Source organism: Stegostoma tigrinum, chromosome 5 (assembly GCF_030684315.1).
Source record: "Stegostoma tigrinum isolate sSteTig4 chromosome 5, sSteTig4.hap1, whole genome shotgun sequence".
Lineage (NCBI taxonomy): Eukaryota > Metazoa > Chordata > Chondrichthyes > Orectolobiformes > Stegostomatidae > Stegostoma > Stegostoma tigrinum.
In genome coordinates, this window is record NC_081358.1 from 112,120,669 (window position 1) to 112,140,381 (window position 19,713).

The 19,713-nt window shown below is 37.9% G+C and overlaps 1 protein-coding gene across 17 annotated transcripts in view; it reads left to right on the forward strand.

The window, feature by feature from the left end:
* The window catches only part of LOC125451742 (focal adhesion kinase 1), a 481,699-nt gene extending 463,814 nt beyond the window's left edge, over window positions 1-17,885 (forward strand). For all 17 annotated transcript variants that reach the window (XM_059646207.1, XM_059646206.1, XM_059646200.1 and 14 more), the window contains 3 exons: window positions 7,951-8,106; window positions 10,843-10,923; window positions 16,857-17,885. In XM_059646207.1, coding sequence (XP_059502190.1) covers window positions 7,951-8,106; window positions 10,843-10,923; window positions 16,857-17,072 — 453 coding nt within the window. In that variant the 3' untranslated portion in view covers window positions 17,073-17,885. The remainder of the gene's footprint in view (window positions 1-7,950; window positions 8,107-10,842; window positions 10,924-16,856) is intronic.
* The last annotated feature ends 1,828 nt before the right edge of the window (window positions 17,886-19,713 follow it).

A 19,713-nucleotide genomic window follows, 5' to 3' on the forward strand; every position in this document is an offset into this window, starting at 1 on the left:
AGCTGAAAGAACTGACCCCGACCGAGTGTTGCAGACTGGCGCACTCCAAGGTCCAGGACTACGTGCTGAGGGACGTGCTAAAGCTTGGGGCAGCCACCGCCAAGGCGCGGTGGGGAAAGATCACCGTATGAGCCCCCTCATCCAGAAAAGGAAAAAGAATCCTATCTGGTAACTGGGCCCAGCTGGCGCCTTCCCCAACTGGTCAGGGGGCCAACTGGGACTGTGCGGGGTGATGACTGCCGGGGTGGTTTCTTTGCTTTGTTTTTTTTTTCTCTGTTTTGTTTTTTTCCTTTAGTTGGTGTACGTACCCCCTGGGTAATCCGGAGTGGGTTGCATGACTGGGTAGGTGTGTAAATATGTTTTATTTTTTGCACATCTTACGAATAAAGTATATTTTTTCAAATAAAAAAAAAGGTGATGAAACGTCTGAAAACTAACCTTCTAGCTCAGCGAGCAAACTCACAGCTATGGCATTGTTTTTACCCATTCAACCCCTTAAAACTTACTTTTTATGATTTCTGCTTTGATTGAACTTATTTGATGGTAATGCTACATGATTAACTGTAACCTACAAATGAATAAGGAAAACAGGCAGCTTAGAATTGCACTAATTAAATGACCCATGACTTCCAGCACTATGCTTCTTGGAAAAGTGTACTATATCCCCTTTATATTTTTATATTGTTATGTCGCAATCAATTTGTTGTAATTTGACCATGTACTGTCAGATATTTTCCAAAATTTTGAAATTTTTGACTTGAAGGATAAATTTATTGCTTATACTCTAGGTATAAGTCAACCTTGAAAGTTTTTTAAAAAATGTTTCCAAAAATAAAGTTGACTAATACATTGAATATAATTTGAGCCAGTAGTGTAGAGGTGGTCACTTTGAAATGTAACAGAAAATGTCTGTTTCGGTCACTGTACAGTCTGCTCTATATCGGCATGTCTTAAACTTCATAGCGTCATGTTGGCAGCATGACTGAGATCACCTGCTTGATCCAAAGCACCAACATATAAGATGCCTGTAACCTCAAAGATGTTTTCTCCGTTGAAAACCTGAGGCCAACTCCTAATCTGAGCATAACCCTCAACATACTGGTATGAGCTGAAAAAGAGGGGTGGTGAGAGGGAGTGTCAACTGATATGCTGCATATAGAACTAAATATGCATTTTAGCATCCAAAAACAGGAGGTGCCCTGTATGCTAGGGCAATATATACACTGATCTGTTAGCGGCAAGGCAAACACAATACTATTGAATTAAAATTTTAAGAAATTTAATAACTTGCAGTATAATGCATTTCCACAGAAGTAACAGCTGTAACCTAGATTTTGAGGTTGACACATTTTGTACTGTGTATGCTTACCTGTCAAGTTAAGTTGGCATCTAGTTTAGGTTGCATAATTAAATGAGTAGTTTAAGCCATGTACTGTGTCCCACGACATAATTTACTTATCAATGCCATTCAAAAGTTTCATTTGTCCCTGCTTGAGTGTATACCTTTGAGTTATTTCCTGTCTTACCAAAATATTGCTTGCATTATTATATAATACAAAGTGACTGGTAAAAGTCAGGCATGGTACAGTTCATAGTTAGGTAAGTAAATCATTTTAATGTCGTATATCGCAATATAATCTAATATAGTGGGCTCCAACATAGAACATTACAGTGCAGTACAGGCCCTTCGGCCCTCAATGTTGCACTGACCTGTGAAACCAATCTGAAGCCCATCTAACCTGCACTATTCCATTATTATCCAAGCATTGGATGAGCATGAGGTTGTTTTGAAATCATATTAATTTTAAATTCTAAACTATGTGCATGCCAGAGTGAGTTTCCATTTGCTTGTTAAGTTTTCTTTAAATCATGACTGTCTGCAAAGGAATGCTTATTTTGTTTCAGTGAGAAAGTTCAAAACTCGAAACTTTGTATTGGTATCCTACATTAAGTAATCTTACCTGTGCAAGTAAAGCAGGAGAGTTGGAAGAACTTTTATAAATTTCTGTGAAACAAGTGTGCAAAAATCATAGAAATATTTATTAATTGAATGGAGAAAATGGCATTAGCCAAATTGTTTATTTTTTAAGCTCTAAATTATGGAAGAGTGTGAATGTATTTTTTAAAATTATTTTCAGAAGCATTCAGAGGCATAGTACCTTAAAGGGCATAATATTCTATTTTAAAATCATTGGGAGGAATATCTGGTGAGCTTGACAGCAAGTGGACAATCAATTCTTTAACATTATTGCATAGGTTTGCCTTGGTTTAAAGGCCAAATTGAGGGGGGAAAAAAAACAAGCTCTTGCCAGTATTGAAACATTATGATTCTGAATCACCAAGAGTTATCAGGCTTTCACCTTTTAAAAAAATTTATAAATATATACGTAATTACAATAACATAATTATGTGGAAGCAGCTTGTAGAAAATTGTTTGCAGCCCCATGTTGAGGAGCATATGATTGCATCTGTCTTTCCGATGTTATTTCAAGCAAAATTTCTCAATTATGTATCTCGGTTGGTAGATAAGAAAAGGAAAACAGGAAATAACTTCTTGGTGTGAATTTAGACATGCTGTTGTATGACGATAAACATGTTTGATGGTACAATATGTCCATAATTTCTCATTCTATTCTATTTGAGTTTTTTTTATCATTTGGATTGCATTGCTAAACTGCTGCAATATTTTATTGCCTCTATTGGGAAGTTAAACATTTCTCCAGTTTTCTGCTGCCGTGGTTCTTCCCTGTGCAGTAAAGCTATTTAATTTTAACCAAGTACCAGACTTTATTACTTGTTTGATATATTCCACTGATTTGATTTGCATGTTTTAAAAAAAATGCTTCTACTTTAGCAGAATTTCTTTTTAAGGTGAAATATGTACACAGCTTTTAAATTGCACTCTAACACATTTGATGATGCATGATATTCTTAGACTGCCATTGTTTTCACAGCTTTTAACTGCACATTGCATTATTGGTTTGCTTGCTGCATTTTTAATAATTGTTTTCCTTTTTTTCTCCTTTTGGTAAATTGCTTTAACCTTCCTTCACATTGTGTTCACCACTAGCCATGGAGGGTAAGCAAAATAATATGTGTATTTCTTTTTAAATTCTATCTTGCGTTTACTATACAGTATTTGTTCCTTCAAGGTGACATGAAAAGGGCTGTATAATTGCAAAATGTTTCTTTAAAAACAGTGAATTATATAAATTGATTATCGCAGTAATCCCCTATCTCTATGATTCTGTACTTGACTAAGTAATTGTTTTTTTAAATAGCAGTGATTCAGAGATTGAGGCGAACATTGAGACTATCACGCCAGCATGGCCCTTTGAGAGGACCCTCTGCTCAATCCTCAGAGCCCTGTGACTCGACTTATTTCCGGCATATATCCAATTCCCTTCTGAAATCTACGGTTGAATCTGCTATAACCATCCTTCCCAGTTGTGCATTCCAGATAATTGAAATGCAATATGAGAACTATCCACTTAGTTCAGTTTGTAGTGCACTTTGGGTTTCACTCAATCTTTTTATTTAAAAGTTGTTTATACTATGGCTTTGGCCTGTGTGAAAACCTGTACCCCAATTTGAAAGCCAGCTACGTTAGAATCCAAGATAGCAGAACTGAATTGTAAAATCACAACCACATAATGTTAATATGGAAACTTCTATTTACGAATATGATCTTATGACTAAAATTCTGAAATGAGATTTGAGAAATCACTGCTGTGTAGTGGACATAATCTAGGCAGGAACATCAGTTCAGTACAGTTGATGCACTGTGCATTACCAGTTATCTTGTTTTCGTTGATTTTGCATTTTTACCACAGCTGTATTCATTCCATCTGTGTGTTTATTTTTGTCCCTGTACTCAAGTGAATAGAGAAACTTGCCTCCTTGTAACAATGGACTATTACAATTTGATCTCCATGGAAACCATAGTGTGAGCTGAATGAGTTATACACTCCATCTAGTTTGGCTCAGTCATCATAGACTGAAAAATGGATTAATGATGTGAAGACACAAACCAAATTATTATTTTGATCATCAGTAAAAGCAAAATTATTTAGCTTCACTTCATTAGCAGAAAAATTCTATTGTACTAATTACACTCCATATTTCCCATCTCAAATAAAAAGTTATAAAATTTTCTAATTATAATTTTGCCTTTCGACTAAACTTTGCATGTGTACCTGAGCTGCTTTGAAAATAGGCATGATAAGAACTGCTTCAAGTGTGAAATGGATAACAGTCAAGGAGCTTTTGTCTCCTTGGTATTTTTGTTTGAGCTTGGCACGTTGGACTGGAGAAAGGGACAACAACCTAAATGAAATAAATTAACCAAAAAGTAGATTTGGGATTTTCATCAAACTTGACCTGTAATTTCCTTTCTTCATGCTGTAGATGTATAAACAGACCTCCTAGGTGCAGTGAAGTTCTGACTGTAATCTTTCTGCAGATGAATACTGCATTGTTATTTTCACTTGCTTGATGATCAGAAGTGATGTGAAAATTTTGGCAGCAGATTAGCCTGAGGTATGATCAATAACACTGCAATCTCAAGTGAATTATCATGAAATTTAAATCAAAAGTTATAATTGACTTCCTCCTGGGCACACTCCTTGAAAAAGAAAATGGTACATTTGTAACTTGGTTTGTACAGGGATCTATATTTCTAGCGTATCAACATTGTTAAATATGTGTGATCCTAGCACACCTGCACATTTTTTGTGAAGTTGTTTTTCTTTATTCATTCACGGGATGAGGGTGTCGCTGACCAGGCAGCATTTATTGCCCATCACCAGTTGCCCAGAGGACAGTTAAGAGCCGACCACATTGCTGTGGGTCTGGACTCACAGGTAGGCCAGACCAGGTAAGGAAGGCAGTTTCCTTCCCTAAAGGACATTTAGTGAACCAGATGGGTTTTTCTGACAATCAGCTTAAAAATATTGCAAAGCCAATTCATATTGTTTTAAATAGACAGCTAGCATTTAATATTTCCTTATCATGCTGTTGGTGTGACTTTAATAGCCTCCACTGGAACAAATTTAAATATAAAAATAAGTCAGAATTCCAAAAGAGCCCCAAGATTGTCTGCTCCACAATAACTTGTAGGATACCATATATGAAGTGTTATGCAAATTTATCCTTCTTACAAGTGAAATAAATAAGGACTTCGAGCTTTTAATGAAAGGTTAGAGATCATTTGCCCATTTTTGTAGAAAGTATATGCTCCCTTTTCTAGTCACCTTCTGTTGTTATATTTAAACAATAGCTGTTTGTTGTGTGTCTTAACAACACATATTCAACTTAATTTCTGGAGTGTGGTTGTAATCACCCTTTATACTAATGTTCAAATTTAAATTAAATCATTTAGGATGTAGACTACTTTTACTAATGTTCCTGTGGCCTTGTTTTAACGAAGTGCTGGTAGAATCTGTTATTTGAATGCAATTCCATATGTGGTATACTGAAATGCAAGGTTGGAATGAAAGCATCTGTTTGGTAGATACTTGGCTAGAATTTCATTTGTCCACTGCCAAGTTCATAATGCCTGACTTGAACGTTTGCAAAGTTACTGAATGGACAGTTCCATTAATAAACTAACTCATGTCGAAAAATTGTATGTAATTTTTTTAAAGTCCATCATTTGAAATTTAACACTATTTGCTACACAAAAGCATATAATTATTGATTTTCCTCCAAAGTTAATGTGGGGCAGAAGTTTGTTTTGTTTAGTCAGTTTAAGTGTAGTTATGTTTTGTTCCTCTTTAATCTTCCTTACTATTTTATCTCTTCATTTACATGATTGTTACTTTAATAGAAATTTTAAATCTTTGTAGTCATATGTGATTCCACAAATGAAAGTTCTAAAATGTGAATCTGATTTATCTGTCTCCTGCAGAGTGCTATATGTCCGCAATGTGTTGGTCTAATATATGTCACCAGGAAAAATAATGTATTTCTCGATGAGAAACTGCATTGAACAGTGAACTAATAGGTGACGCTTTCATGTTTCGAATTTTAAGTTCTGTCCAAACCAGAGGAGAAGATACAGTCAGGGTTTGATAACCCTGTATGAAATAAGATTGAGACTGTTTGTTTTATTGCACATTCAGCACAACAGCACTCATATTTTTAGCACTCATTGTTACTAAATTTTTGGCTTACTTAGTGCAGCAATAACAATAGCTGCATGGGAAATGGGTCTTTTAACTGCCTCGAGATTAAGATTGAAATACAGTACTGGCACGAGCAGATGGAACTCTGCAACTGACTCTGCTGCCCATAATTCAAGAATGGACATTCCTGGGGCTTGATTCTCAAACTGTCAGACTGTCCCGTGTCTAATACTTCCAATCTTCACTTTTATGAGTAAAGAATGAGACAGGCAATGCTGTTCATAAAACAAATCAAGTTTTTACATTGAAGGACACAAATGTATTCCATCCACATAACAAAGTTTTAAATTCATGTAACAGGAAATGTATGTAATAACACCATTAGTATGAGTTGAGGTCCTGTGTTTAACATTAGCATATTTTTGCAAAGCTAGGGTTAGGACCACAAGAGTCAGAAGGAGAGTATATTAGTACTCAAGGATTAATGCTTCAAGTGAAATGTTTCCAAATGAGGTTGTATGAAGCTCTAGTCAGACAGCAATTGGAATATTGTGAGCAGTTTTGGGTTCTATATCTAAGAAAGGATGTGCTTGGCTGGAGGGGGTCTGGAGAAGGTTTACAAAACTGATCCTGGGGATTAAGGGCTTGTCATATAAGGAATAGTTGAGGATTCTGAACTGAACTCAGTGGAGTTTAAAAGGATGAAGGGAAGGTCCCATTGAAACTTAGAGTATTGAGAGGCGTGGGTACAGTGAACTTGGAGAAAATGCTTCTACTAGTAGGAGAGACTGGGATCCGAAGAGCACTTGCCTCGGAGAGAAGGAATGACCCTTTAGAACCAAGATGAGGAAAAATTCCTTCAGCCAGAAGTGATGAATCTGTGGACCTCATTGCTGCAGAAGGCTGTAGAGGTCAAGTAATAGAGGGCACCTAAGACAGGGATAGATAAGCTCTTGATTAGTCAGAGGATCTGGGATTACAGGGAGAAGTCAGGAGAATAAGACTGAGAAGCATATCAGCCATGTTTGAATAGCGGAGCAGACTCAATGGTGCGAATGGCCAGGTTCTGCTCCTAAACCTTATGGTAAGTTGGTGACGAGAAGTTCCAAGTGCATTTGGTGAAAATTGTTAACATTAATGCACCTTTTCAAATGAACAGGTATTTTGGAAATAATGGTTTCTTAAGAGTGATAATCATATAATTCCTCAAATGTGGAAGCAGGCCATTCGGCCCTTTGAGTCCCAGCCGACCCTTCAAAGACCATCCCATCCAGACCCACCACTCTATGCTATCCCTGTAATCCTGCATTTCCCATGGCTTCAACTAACCTGCACATCCCTGGATACTGTGGGCAATTTACCATGGCTAATTCACCTAAGCTGCACATCTTAGTAGCCTCATTGAGAGGAGTTGGTGCTGTGGGCTAGATGAACAATGCTATGTAACATGAGGTAGGTAATGATGAACTAAACCCTTAAATTAATCTACAGTATTACTGTGGTTCATGATTAATTTATTTTTGAGGTCAGTTTTTATTTTTTATGGTATCTGTGCTGCAGCGCACTCTTTACAAGGGCTGAGTGACATGTCCTAAAAGTGTGAAAATGTTCACACAACAAACTAACCATTGTGGCATTGTTAAGAAATGAGGTGCAGTTAACAGCAGAGAATTCTTTTTGTGCAGTATGTTCCATGATCCTTTGAGACTCTGTAGTTATCCATGGAGCTTCAGAAGTTTCTTTACCTAACAATCAGTGATGTATTATTGTTTAAAAATGTAGAATATAATATAATACTGTAACTAGCTCGATTCTTGTAATCCAGATTCAACCACAAGAAATAAGCCCCCCACCCACAGCTAACCTGGACCGTTCCAATGACAAAGTGTATGAAAATGTAACTGGATTGGTGAAGGCCGTGATAGAAATGTCTAGTAAAATACAGCCAGCACCTCCAGAAGAATACATACCGATGGTAAAGGTGAGAAGCTCTTTTAAATTTGGTACTGTGGAAGACTTCACAGTTTTGTCAGCAATAATAGTTTGGAAAAAGAATGCAGAAGCACGATGAAGGGATGAAACACAAAAACAGAAGTTGCTGGAGAAACCCAGCAGGTCTGGCAGCATCTGTGGAGAGAGAAACACAGGTAACTTTTCAAGTCCAATGACCTATGTTCAGAATTGGTACCATCTAGGAAAAAGTAGTTTATCTTGATGACAGGAGGTAGGGCAGACTAGGTGGAGCTTAGAGAGAAAGGGAGGGAAAGTTTGGGTAAAAGGACTGTTCATAGTATGAAGGGAAGAAGAAAAGGTAGGAGCAAATTACTGCAGATGCTGAATCTGTACTGAAAACAAAAAAGGCTGGAAATCACAGCGGGTCAGGCAGCATCCATGGAGAGACAAGCTAAGGTTTTGAGTCTAGATGACTCTTCATCAGAAACAGTGTTCTAGAATCAATGTTACCTTGCTATCTCTTCACGGATGCTGCCTGTCCCACTGAGATTTATAGCATTTTTTTGTCCTCTGTCAAAAAAAGAAAAGATAGATAGTTCATAATGAGATCATTGAGAGAGTGAAAATGGGTTGGCTCTGGTGAAAGCAATTCGGCATGACACCACTGGGGTGTAGGGTTGGGTAAAAAACCTGGAAAGGGGTGTTCAGGCTCTAAAATTATTGAACTCAGTATTGATACCTGAAGATTGCTAGGTCCCCAAGTGGAAGATCAGATGATGATCTTTCAGTTTGCACTAAGCTTTGTGGGAATGCTACAGCAAGCCCAAACACAAATAGCAGTCAAAGAACGGAGTGGTGTGTTGGATTAGCAGACAACTGGAAGCCTAGGGTCATGGTTATGGACAGAACCTAAGTGTTTTGCAAAGCAGTCTGTGTTTCATCTGTCCAGTGTAGATGATACCACATGGTGAGTAGCGACCTCAGTGGATTAGATTGAGCAAAGTGCAGGTAATTCACCATTTCACCTAGGTGTGTCTGGGGCTTTGGATAGGGAGGATGGAGGAAGTAAACAAATAGGCGTTACACTGCGATTGTATGGAAAGGTGTGATGGGGTTGTGGGGTGGTGTTGGGAGTGGAGGAGGAATTGACAAGGATGCTCCACCAGCAATAATCCCTATGAAATGCTGACAAGGAGGGAGGGAGAGGTATCCCACTGGAGGTAGCAGAAAAGGCAGCTTATGATTCTTCAGATGTGGAGGCAGGTGGGATGGAAGGCGGCCTGTATTGTTGTTATGGGAGGGAAGAGAATGGGTGAGACATGGCTAAGGGCCTTGACAACCACGGTAGCAGGGAATCTTTGGTTGAGGAAAACAGTGAACCTTTCTGAAGTGTCCCGACACCCCCTCCCCACCCTGCCCCCACCCTCCTGCCACCTCCCGCGCCTCAGAAGCAGAATCTGGGAGAATGGAATGGATTCTTTACAGGAAGCAGGGTTTGAGGCAATATAGCTCAAGTAACTATGGAAGTATGTTGGTGCCCACCCTATCCCCAGGATTGAAAACAGATGTCAAGAAGGAGTCAGAGATGGACCAGGTGAAGGTGAGACCAGGATGGAAATTGAAAGAAAGTCATAAAGTTATCGTCATCCATGCTGCTTCCTTCTCTAGTTTGGAATTGTAAAAATTGAAAAGAACAATAAAATTAAACATTAACTCTGTTTCTGTCACCGCAGAAGCTGCCAGACCTGCTGAGTTTTACCACCGATTTGTTTCTGTTGCAGTTTGCTAACATCTGCAGTTCTTTGTCTTATATAAATGATTAAACATTGCTCCTTCACCTTGGGAATCACCGCAAAAGCTATCCATTGACTGTAAGAGTAATATTGAAATGGATTTGTGCATTCCCAACTGAGCATAAAACTGCACCTAATTAGCACTGATTTGACAATCTGTCTTAGAAAGACATGGGAAATGTCACACAAGTGTACATTTTATTAGCAAGAGGCAAAAAATAGCCCAGCCATTCTGATGTGGCATGCTGTAAAATCATTTTGAAAAGGGTTAGAATGTTAAAAGCAAAAATTGATAGAATGAGAGATAATTACAGTGCAGTGTTATTCATCTCAGTTCCCTGCCAAATTTGCTGTTCTCAGACTTTTTTGATTATACCATTTCTAACCTTATAGTTGTGAGAAAATAAATCCAACAAAGGGATTCCTGATTGATTTCATTTGGCAATAAGCCTAGTTTTTTTCAGTCATGTCAAAATCAATATTATAAGTTTGACTCTAAGTTGAGACACAACAAGATAATTAAACTAAAATATCGAGTTTATATTCCATTATGAAAATATCATTGTGAATTACAGATTTTTAATTTCCACAATTCTGCAATGTTTCCCAGAGTACTGAGATCATCTGTGGTAAAACATCGTTGAACCTTAATGCTGCCTCAAAGTGTGATGAAAAACAGCCAAATAAGATCACTTCACTACCCTGAACAGAAAGGGCTTCAAAATTGTTTCTTTTCATCTCACCATGGTAAAAAAAAAGTTCAAAGCAAAATTAATTAAATAGAACGTTTGAGTATGTCACAAATCAGTGGTGTTTATAAAAAAAACTCTATTGATTCCTGTTCTGCCAAACACAATTTATTTAAACTTGGCAAAGATAAAAAAAAAGTGAGAGTCTCACTATCCATGTTGTGCACTAAATTGATCAGTTTATTGTCAGAAGTGCTTTGATTCTGGTAAATGTGTTCTCAGGAGGTTGGTTTGGCATTGAGAACTTTATTGGCTACAGTGGATGAAACCATTCCTTCACTTCCGGCAAGCACCCATAGAGAGGTAAGCAAAGACTTTGTTTAGCCTTTAATTGATCAAACTCATTGCCATTTACCATACAGCATTTGCTGGTTAATAAGTAAATCTTTGTGTATGTGTTTATAAATGAATCTAATCTCACTTCTTGGCAGCATGTTCATCATAAATTCCTATGTCTACATTTATCATGGAAACTATTTGTGTAAACTTGTTAAACCACACACTTTGCCCACATTGCTGTATGTAATGACAGTCTCCCCTCAACTTTACTGTCTGCTCAGCTTGCTTCAGTTGAAGACAGCACACGGTACTGACTCCCTGTGTGCAACATGATAGGTAATAATTATATAAAACCCCAGCATTAACTTTTTTCCAGATATGCTGAGCTTTTCCAGCAACTTTGTTTTTGCTCCTGATTTACAGCATCCGCAGTTCTTTTGGTTTTTAATTTCTTTCAAGTTGTGCAGCTGCAGTGTAAATATTAAAAAGTAGAATGTGCTTTTTTTTGTATTTGAGTGCATTAGACAGATGTAGCCACTGTTCGATGCATGGTAGCTGTCTGCTATCTCAGATTCCAGAATTCTAAACTGCTTTTTAAGGACTCGTGCTTTTTAAGGCACCTGAGTGCGAATAATGGAACTCATATTAATGGTAATTAAGTTTGTTACATTTTTTTTAAAACTTCTATTAGCATTGTACTTATGCGAAAGAATAATTTCATCACCAATGTTTTTGAAGTCTGCTTCAGTAGCCATTGAAGCATTCTAAGATCTAATAAATGGGAAAGAAAATGACTCGGGGCTTTCACATTTCTCCTTCCATTAAACTCTGAGAGGTTGTTTGATTACCACTCCTCCCAGTAGCACAAACAATCAGTATTTAGCCTGTCAAAACCCTTCATTATTTTTTCAAAACTTCTATTAAACCCAATCCCCATCCTCAACCATCTCTTACTCCAATAAAGACAACAGTGTTGAATGAAGAAAATCTGCCACTTGTACCTTGCCTGGTCAGCTGGTAATTCCAGTCCCACGTTATGTGACTGAGTGCCAATCTCCTGGCCAGTATCAGGCCAGCTAGGGATAGCAACAACTCATAATGCCTTCAATCTAATGAAATGTCTCAAGGCACTTTAGTGTTGTAAAACGTCATTGTAACCCCAAGGCACATCAAAAGATAATAGACCAGAAGACCAAAAGCTTGGACAAAGAAAGAAGTCTTAAGGAGTGCAGTAAAGGATGGGCTACAAATGTGACTTTGCTGGTATTGTTGAGATCTCAATGACATGTATTTAGTCAAATCATCCTTCATTCCATATCCTCTTGTTCCTGAGAAACTTAACCTTAGAAAATTGGTGCAGGAGTAGGCCATTCATCCCTTCAGGCTGACTCTGCCATTCACAAAGATCACAAGGTTCACAGTTTCTCCCTGTACTCTTCAATCCTTTTAGCACCCAGACCTATATCCAGCTCCTTCTTGAAAACATTACATGGTTTGGCCTCAACAGCCTTTCTGTGGCAGAGAATTCCACAGGTTCAGCACATTTTGCGTGAAGAAATTTCTAAACTCAGTCCGAAGTGGGCATCCCTATCCTTAATAAAAACTGAAAGAACTGCAGATGCTGTAACGAAGGAACAAAAACAAAGTTGCTGGAAAAGCTCAGCCGGTCTGGCAGCATCTGTGAAGGAAAAAACAAAGTTATCGTTTCAGGTCTTCCTCAGAGCGGACCTGAAACTTAACTATGTTGTTTCCTTCACAGATGCTGCCAGACCCGCTGGGCTTTTCCAGCAATTTTGTTTTTATCCCTATCCTTAAACTGGGACCCCTGATTCTGGACTCCCCAGTCACTGGGAACATCTTTCTCACGTTTACCCTGTCTAGTCCAGTTAGAATTTTTGGATTTGTGAGACTGTTTCCCCGCTGCCTTTCAATTCTTCTAAACTGATCCAGTCTTTTTTCATACATTTGTCCTGCCATCCCAGGAATTATTCTGGTAAAATTTGGTTGCATTTTGTCCATAATCAGAATATCTGTCCTCAAATGAGGAGTCCAAAATTGCATACAATACCCCAGGTATGGTCCTACCGAGGTACTGTAAAATTGCAACAAGGCCTCCCTGTTTCTGTACTTAAATTCTCTCACTATGACTGCCAACATCCATTTGCCTTTTTCACCACCTGCTGCAACTGTATGCTTATTTTCACTGACTGGTGTACAATGATACCCAGATCTTGTTGCACCTCCCCCTTTCCCAATCTACCATTGTTCAGATAATCTGCCTTCCCTTTTGCTACCAAAGTGGTTAACCTCACATTTATCCACATTAAACTTCATCTGCCATGCATTTGCCAACTTATTTGTCTTGTCCATATTATACTCAAGCATCTTTTCATCTTCCTAACAGTATGTCCTCCCACCCAAGTTTGTGCTATCTGCACATTTTTATATTGCATTTAGTTCCCTCATCATTTGATAAAGTGCCAAAGAAAAGATATTATCGCATGAGGTTAGGGTCACTTATTAGCTTCATTAACCAACAGAAAGCGTGAATTCGAGATTTTGATCCCAACAAGAGCCCCCATTTGTTATGAACCAGACCAGACCCCCTCAAAATATATTAAGAAAGTAGCCTAGACCCTAACTTTTTCTTACTTCAAAGATAAACGCGAGGTGCTGTATCGCAGGTGCACTTTGGTCAAACTACTCAACATTCAGCAAAACACAATTCATTCCAACACTGTAGTTAAAATGCAACAAAAGAAAGAGGAACTTACAATAATCTAACTATACTGGAAAACTTAACAGAATAATATATTATTTTACTATGAAACAGTAACTGTTCCAATTTAGTAAACATCCCAAAAATGCACCTTGAGAAAAAGGCAAATTCAGAAAAACAGGTGATAGAAATCCTATCAACAAGAAAGACATTCATGCAGCAGCTCCCAGAGAGAGAGTAGTAGCCAGGAGAGAGTCACTGTATTCCAGACCTGCTGAGACCCCAACAACAAGTGCTGAAAGTTAAAACTCCTGGATCATTGAGAGTTTGACCACACTCACTCATATCGCTTCTGTTGTTTTATTTAAAAAAACTCCAAGGACCCACAAGTTGCTTTTCTTCTCATAGACTGCTCTTCACTTGTGTCCCTGTCTCTCTCAAAGAAACCAGGACAAAGCACACCTCTTAAAGCTACAGTATTGTCACCATCTGCCAAGCATGATATCCGTTTTTTAAATTCTGATATAACTGTAGCCAACTCTTGCTATAGAACTCATATCCTTCCTATAATGAATTGCCCAGATCATCATGCTGTGACCTAAAAAATATAACGTCAGTTCCTCCATTATATTGTCAGTAGCTTGACATATAAAATCCAGAGTTGTATCTTTGTACTTCTCTCACGTATTTAACAAGCTATGTATTTTACCTTCTATATCTTTGTTCCTCCAGTCTACCAATAAGCTTACCATTTAGGCTGTACATGGTTTCGTTGTTTTCCTCTGAAAGGTGTTGATACAAAATTTTCCACATTGAACTTGGTCTGCTAACTTGCTTGTGTCATCTCGCATTCCTTTTTGGCATACAATAAGAGCTGTAATTTAGTATCACCAAAATTGTGAAAGCGGCATTGTTGAAAAGATTACATCTCTCAATTCCTATGTATCTGTAAATCAAATCTTGCAGAAATGTAGCATTTTATTGCACCCTTCAGCTCAAGTATAATTTGCACTTTCAGCTCAGACTTGCAGTAACTTAAACAGCACACCAAGGGCTGTGGGTTACCTGGGAACATAATGATCAACAATGTTGTTCCCTTCATCAATTAAATAAGGCTTCAGAAAGGAGAAGAAGAGCAACTGAGAAAAAGGGTGAATTAGTGAAATCAGATACCGAAAAAATAAAGAGGAAAGGTTTGGCTTAAGTGGGACAGGAAGACAGCAAGGACCTATTTTTAATTTGAATCTTTAAAACAAAATTACTTCATTCAAGAATGAAACTCACCTATTTAAATTATTTTCTTGACTGAAAATTAGTTCTAACCAGTTGAGGAGGTTTGAATCAGCTCCCCTCTTTGCAGCCTGCCGGGTTGGCCATAATAAGAATTTGCATTCTTTGTAGCTGGACGCTATATGTCTCCCTAATAATACTATACTTACCCTGAAACTTTTTCTTAATTGTTTTCTAACCCCAGAGAAATGATAAGATGTAAGATCATGTGTCTATGCAGTGGTTACAAAGGTTAAGGGAGAGTCCAGTACAAAAGGAATCAAAAAGAGAGTACAGTTTAAAGTCCTTGAGGTGGAGGGTTTTAACTTCGGACTGTGCAGACTTGAACCATCAGCAATGGCAAATCAACAGCAGTTCTGCTTTGAGTTCTCAGTTTGTGGTGTTTCTTCTTTATCAGTTCTGTCACTGGGCACTTTTTCCTTCTTGAAAGTGCTTTCTCCAACTGGTTTCAGTTTGTGGTCAAAAATCTGTTGTTATGCTCTGCCAAAACTTAAAATACAAGTTGGTTTGTGTATTTCCATGTCTAACTTAATTGTTTCTAAATGTGATAATTGCAGTTCACGTCTTTTATTTTTAACATGTGAAACTTGACGGAGCTGTGAATCCAAATGGAAAATTAGTATCTTTTTCCTGACTCGGTGAATTAGTTTTAGTATCATAAAATTTTACTTTGAGTTCAGACAACTGTTTATACCATGTTGTTTTCATGAAGCTTGGCTTACCAGTGTGGTCAGGTGATGGTTGTGGCTTGATTAGATTAGATTCCGTACAGTGTGGAAAAGGCCCTTTGGCCCAACAAGTCCGCAACGCCCCTTGAAGCATCCCACCCAGACCCATCCCCCTATAACCCACACACCCCTGTACACTACAGGCAATTTAGCATGGCCGATCCATCTCGCCTGCACATCTTTGGACTGATTTAGGTTGATGTTATGTTTCTTTTTTAAAAAACAAGCCATTCCATGAAAGCCTCTGTTATTAAAATCATAATGATGGAATTTGAAAATCACTAGTGCATATTTTATCTCGTTACAATGAGGTTCATTGGCATTGCATTACAATTAAGTATTTAGAAAGATACCATTGAGTGCAAGCCCTAACTTTCTGCTCCAAGTATATCAATTAATATATAAATCCTGCGATTTCTTTAAGAGTACAGTAACGAGTTTGAATCGTGAATTGCCATTTGTGTGAGGCAGAAGTTTGCCTGAACTTGTTGCCTAACATATGCATTAGTAAAACATGCATCGTGACCATATCAGTTATTTTCCAGCAAAGGTTGGCCTTGTGCTCTTTTAATTAAAATGTACCAAAAGACCCAAAGGATTTTTGATGGTTAACTCAGGAATGCAGCACAAAAATAGACCACTCAAACCAATCAGTGCATGCCAGTGTTTCTGCTCCTCAGTCCTCCTCCCATCTTTTCTCTTCTCCACCATCACAACCTTCTCATTCATGATTGTGACTAGTTTCCCCTCAAATGCATCTGTACTATTTACTTCAACCGCACCCTTAAGTGGCGAAACCCATATTCTCACCACTGTTTGGGTGCAGATGTTTCTTCAGAAATCTGGGTTTCATGATGACAGTCTTACACCATTTGTCTCTGGTTATGCTGTTCCCACAAGAAGAAATGTTCTGTCCCTCTGTATCCACTCTTTTGAAACCTTTTCATAATCAAAAGTTACATTTTTCTTATGTTTGACTGCATCTTTTTCTTTATTTTTCTTTGCATTACTCAATTTTTTAATTTGCCTGTTTCATAGAGTAGTAGAATATCCGCATTAATGCTTAACAATGTAGTTAAAATAGTTTTATTAATTCAACCAAATGCTGCTTAATTTTTTGAAATGTTGATACCAGTTTTTAGAATTATGATTACATACTATGATTAATACTTTACGTGTGTTTGACTGTGGAAGCCTCTAACCTTACGTTTCCTCTGTAGATTGAGATGGCACAAAAGCTACTGAACTCTGACCTAGCAGAATTAATTGGAAAAATGAAGCTGGCCCAACAATATGTGATGACAACTCTTCAGCAGGAATATAAGAAGCAGATGCTGACAGCTGCACATGCATTAGCTGTGGATGCCAAAAATTTGCTGGATGTTATCGACCAAGCCAGACTGAAAATGATTGGAGGTCAACCTCGGCCACTCTAGCTGCCCGAAACTTGCTCTGGGGGTTTTTGAAATGATTGTGTGATCAAATCTACCACCAGCATGTGGAATCACAAAGAGCCAAAAAGAGACTTTATCTATCGACATATGTATAAAAAGCAGAGAAAGTACTGTCAAGTCAAGGATTCCGGGACACCCGAGGGCTGAGAATTCTTGTTGTACAGTACAACAACTCCAGACTGGAACTGTAATCACTGAATAGAAATAGACCAATATTTAGCTGCAATACATCAACAGGATTTGAACAAAGATGTTATATTTTCAGACTGAAGTCATTTAAGGTAACAAAAAAAACTTCCTTCGTTACTCCACTCAGCGTGTGAATGGAGGTTCACCTGTATTTTAGCAACACTCTGAAGTGTTAATTAAAAGACTAGCATGTAGAATAGACCTGAGACTGTATCGTGCTTCAAGCGGAAATACATGCTAGTTTAGAGAAAACCTGGAACAGATTGTGCTGCAATTGCAGATGCAGCAAAATTTGAGTGCTGTGTATTAATATTTCTTCTACCATTGTTTAACTTCATTTTTTAATTATTTAAAACAAAAGCCACGATCACAATTTAAAAAAAAACTAGTTACTAACCATCTTGTTTCTGGCTTGTCTAGGAGTTTGTGGGAACAGTGTAGTATGCAGACGTGGTACATTTTTATTTCTATTTTCCATATGTATTACCTGTTCTCTGGAACTCCCTCCTTCATTTTGGGGTATAAATTATTCTCAGGAAGAATATAATGAACTGTACAGTTATTTGACCTATTAAAAAGGTGTTAATAAAAAGCAAAACCTTGTAATGTTTTGTACAGATTACCTGATATACACCTGCACTTTGTCTCAGTTAAACATAGGGTTGCACAAGCAACTTCATAATTGTGAATAATTTATGAGCTGGTACCAGAAGTACTAGTCACAAGAGTTTTTAAGAATCTAAATGGTTGAAAAATATTTTCATGCTCTACAGGAATGGGAAGCTGGCCTGTGTAGCTCTGGTGCCAATTTGTGGTTCTTAGCCAATGCTGTCTGGGAAATAAATGTGGTTTTGCCAAACCCATCCAGACTCCTGAGAACAAAAGATATTTAAGAATCCTCAAATATTTTGATAGACAAACATGTTTTGGTCTGTTTCATCTTGTGTTTCTCTTTATCTGGAGAATAGATGAGATCTCTCAGATTTTGTCCAACTCTGTTGTTCCATGGATTTGCCTTCAGGAGCTTGTATAATTGAACAAACTGTCTTTCTAATTCACATAGTGATTCCATCTTCTAGCCATGTTGCTGCTTCTAAGCGGTATATCTTTGGGAAGTAATTTCCTGAGCGTACTGGGTGAGGAACAGTGATGTAAACTTCCACATTTTCAGAAATATTTCAAAAGATAACAGTAGACTACAGCTGTTAGCAAATTACTATACTCATTTTCTTCTGTAGCTCTACTTTAGCTGAAGATGAGGAAGACTAGACCATTCTATCATTCATTTACATCATGACTGATCTGTACAACAATTTCATTTTGCCGGCCTTTGCTTTCATGCCTTACGACCTTAATTTTAAAAACTCTATTAATCTCAGTCTTGAAATTTAAATTATTGCAGCACCTACAGCCTTTCTCACATGCTCTCTCACACTGATACAGCCCGAAGTGAGGAGGGATATTAGTGAGCTGCTGTGTATTGTGGGGTTGTGGTAGGGAGGTGTAGGGTGTTTTGAAAAATATTAAGCCCTCAGGACCGAATAGGATTTATCCCAGAATGCTGAGGGAGGCAGGTGAGAACATTTCTGGGGCCTTGTGTGAAATCTTTACAGTACCTTCTTGAGTCACAGAAGTCTCAGAGGACTGGAAAATAGTCAACATGCCCTTCTAAAACAAAGGAACAACAGGAAGGATCTGGGAAACTACAGGCAGGCAAGCACTCTGAGTCAGTGGTAGAGAAATTATTGGAGATGATTCTTAGGATAGGATTTATTCATGTTGGGAAAAAATATGGACTTATTAGTGATAGGCAACATAGCTTTGTGCAGGGAAGATTACGTCTCACAAACTTGACTAAGTTTTTTTCAGGCAGCGAAAAAGTGTTTGATGAGGGCAGGGCGTTAATGTTTTCTGTACGGAATTTAGCAAGACCTTAGGCAAGATCTCTTATGACAGGCTTATTTGGAGTATTACTGCAGGGGGGTCAAAATACTACCAAAGGGTGTCAGAATATTCCTGTCAGAGGTGGGAAGGAGCAAAATCAGGTGATATGATTTTCCAATGTCTCCTTATTGAGTAATATAAAAACATAGAAAACCTACCGTACAGAGAGAGGCTTTAAGTTATGTTGTGTCTCTTTTGTCATGTGAGCCAGTCATTTATGATATAGCACCATTTTCCAGAATGATAGCTATGGAATAAGCAGTTCTTAATCTTAGTTTATGTAGGACAGTTCAAGAGTGAATCAAGTTTGGTGTCATGCATATAAATCTGAGTTCTTTAATCATGACATGTTATTCGGAATCATTTCAGCAGTTTGCCCAAGTGACCATTCTTCACATGGGAGTATGGGCAGTGACTATTTGACCAATGATCTTTTAGCAGGGACAGAATTGTGGCAGTTAGGATGGGGAAACTTGCTTCATTTCATTGT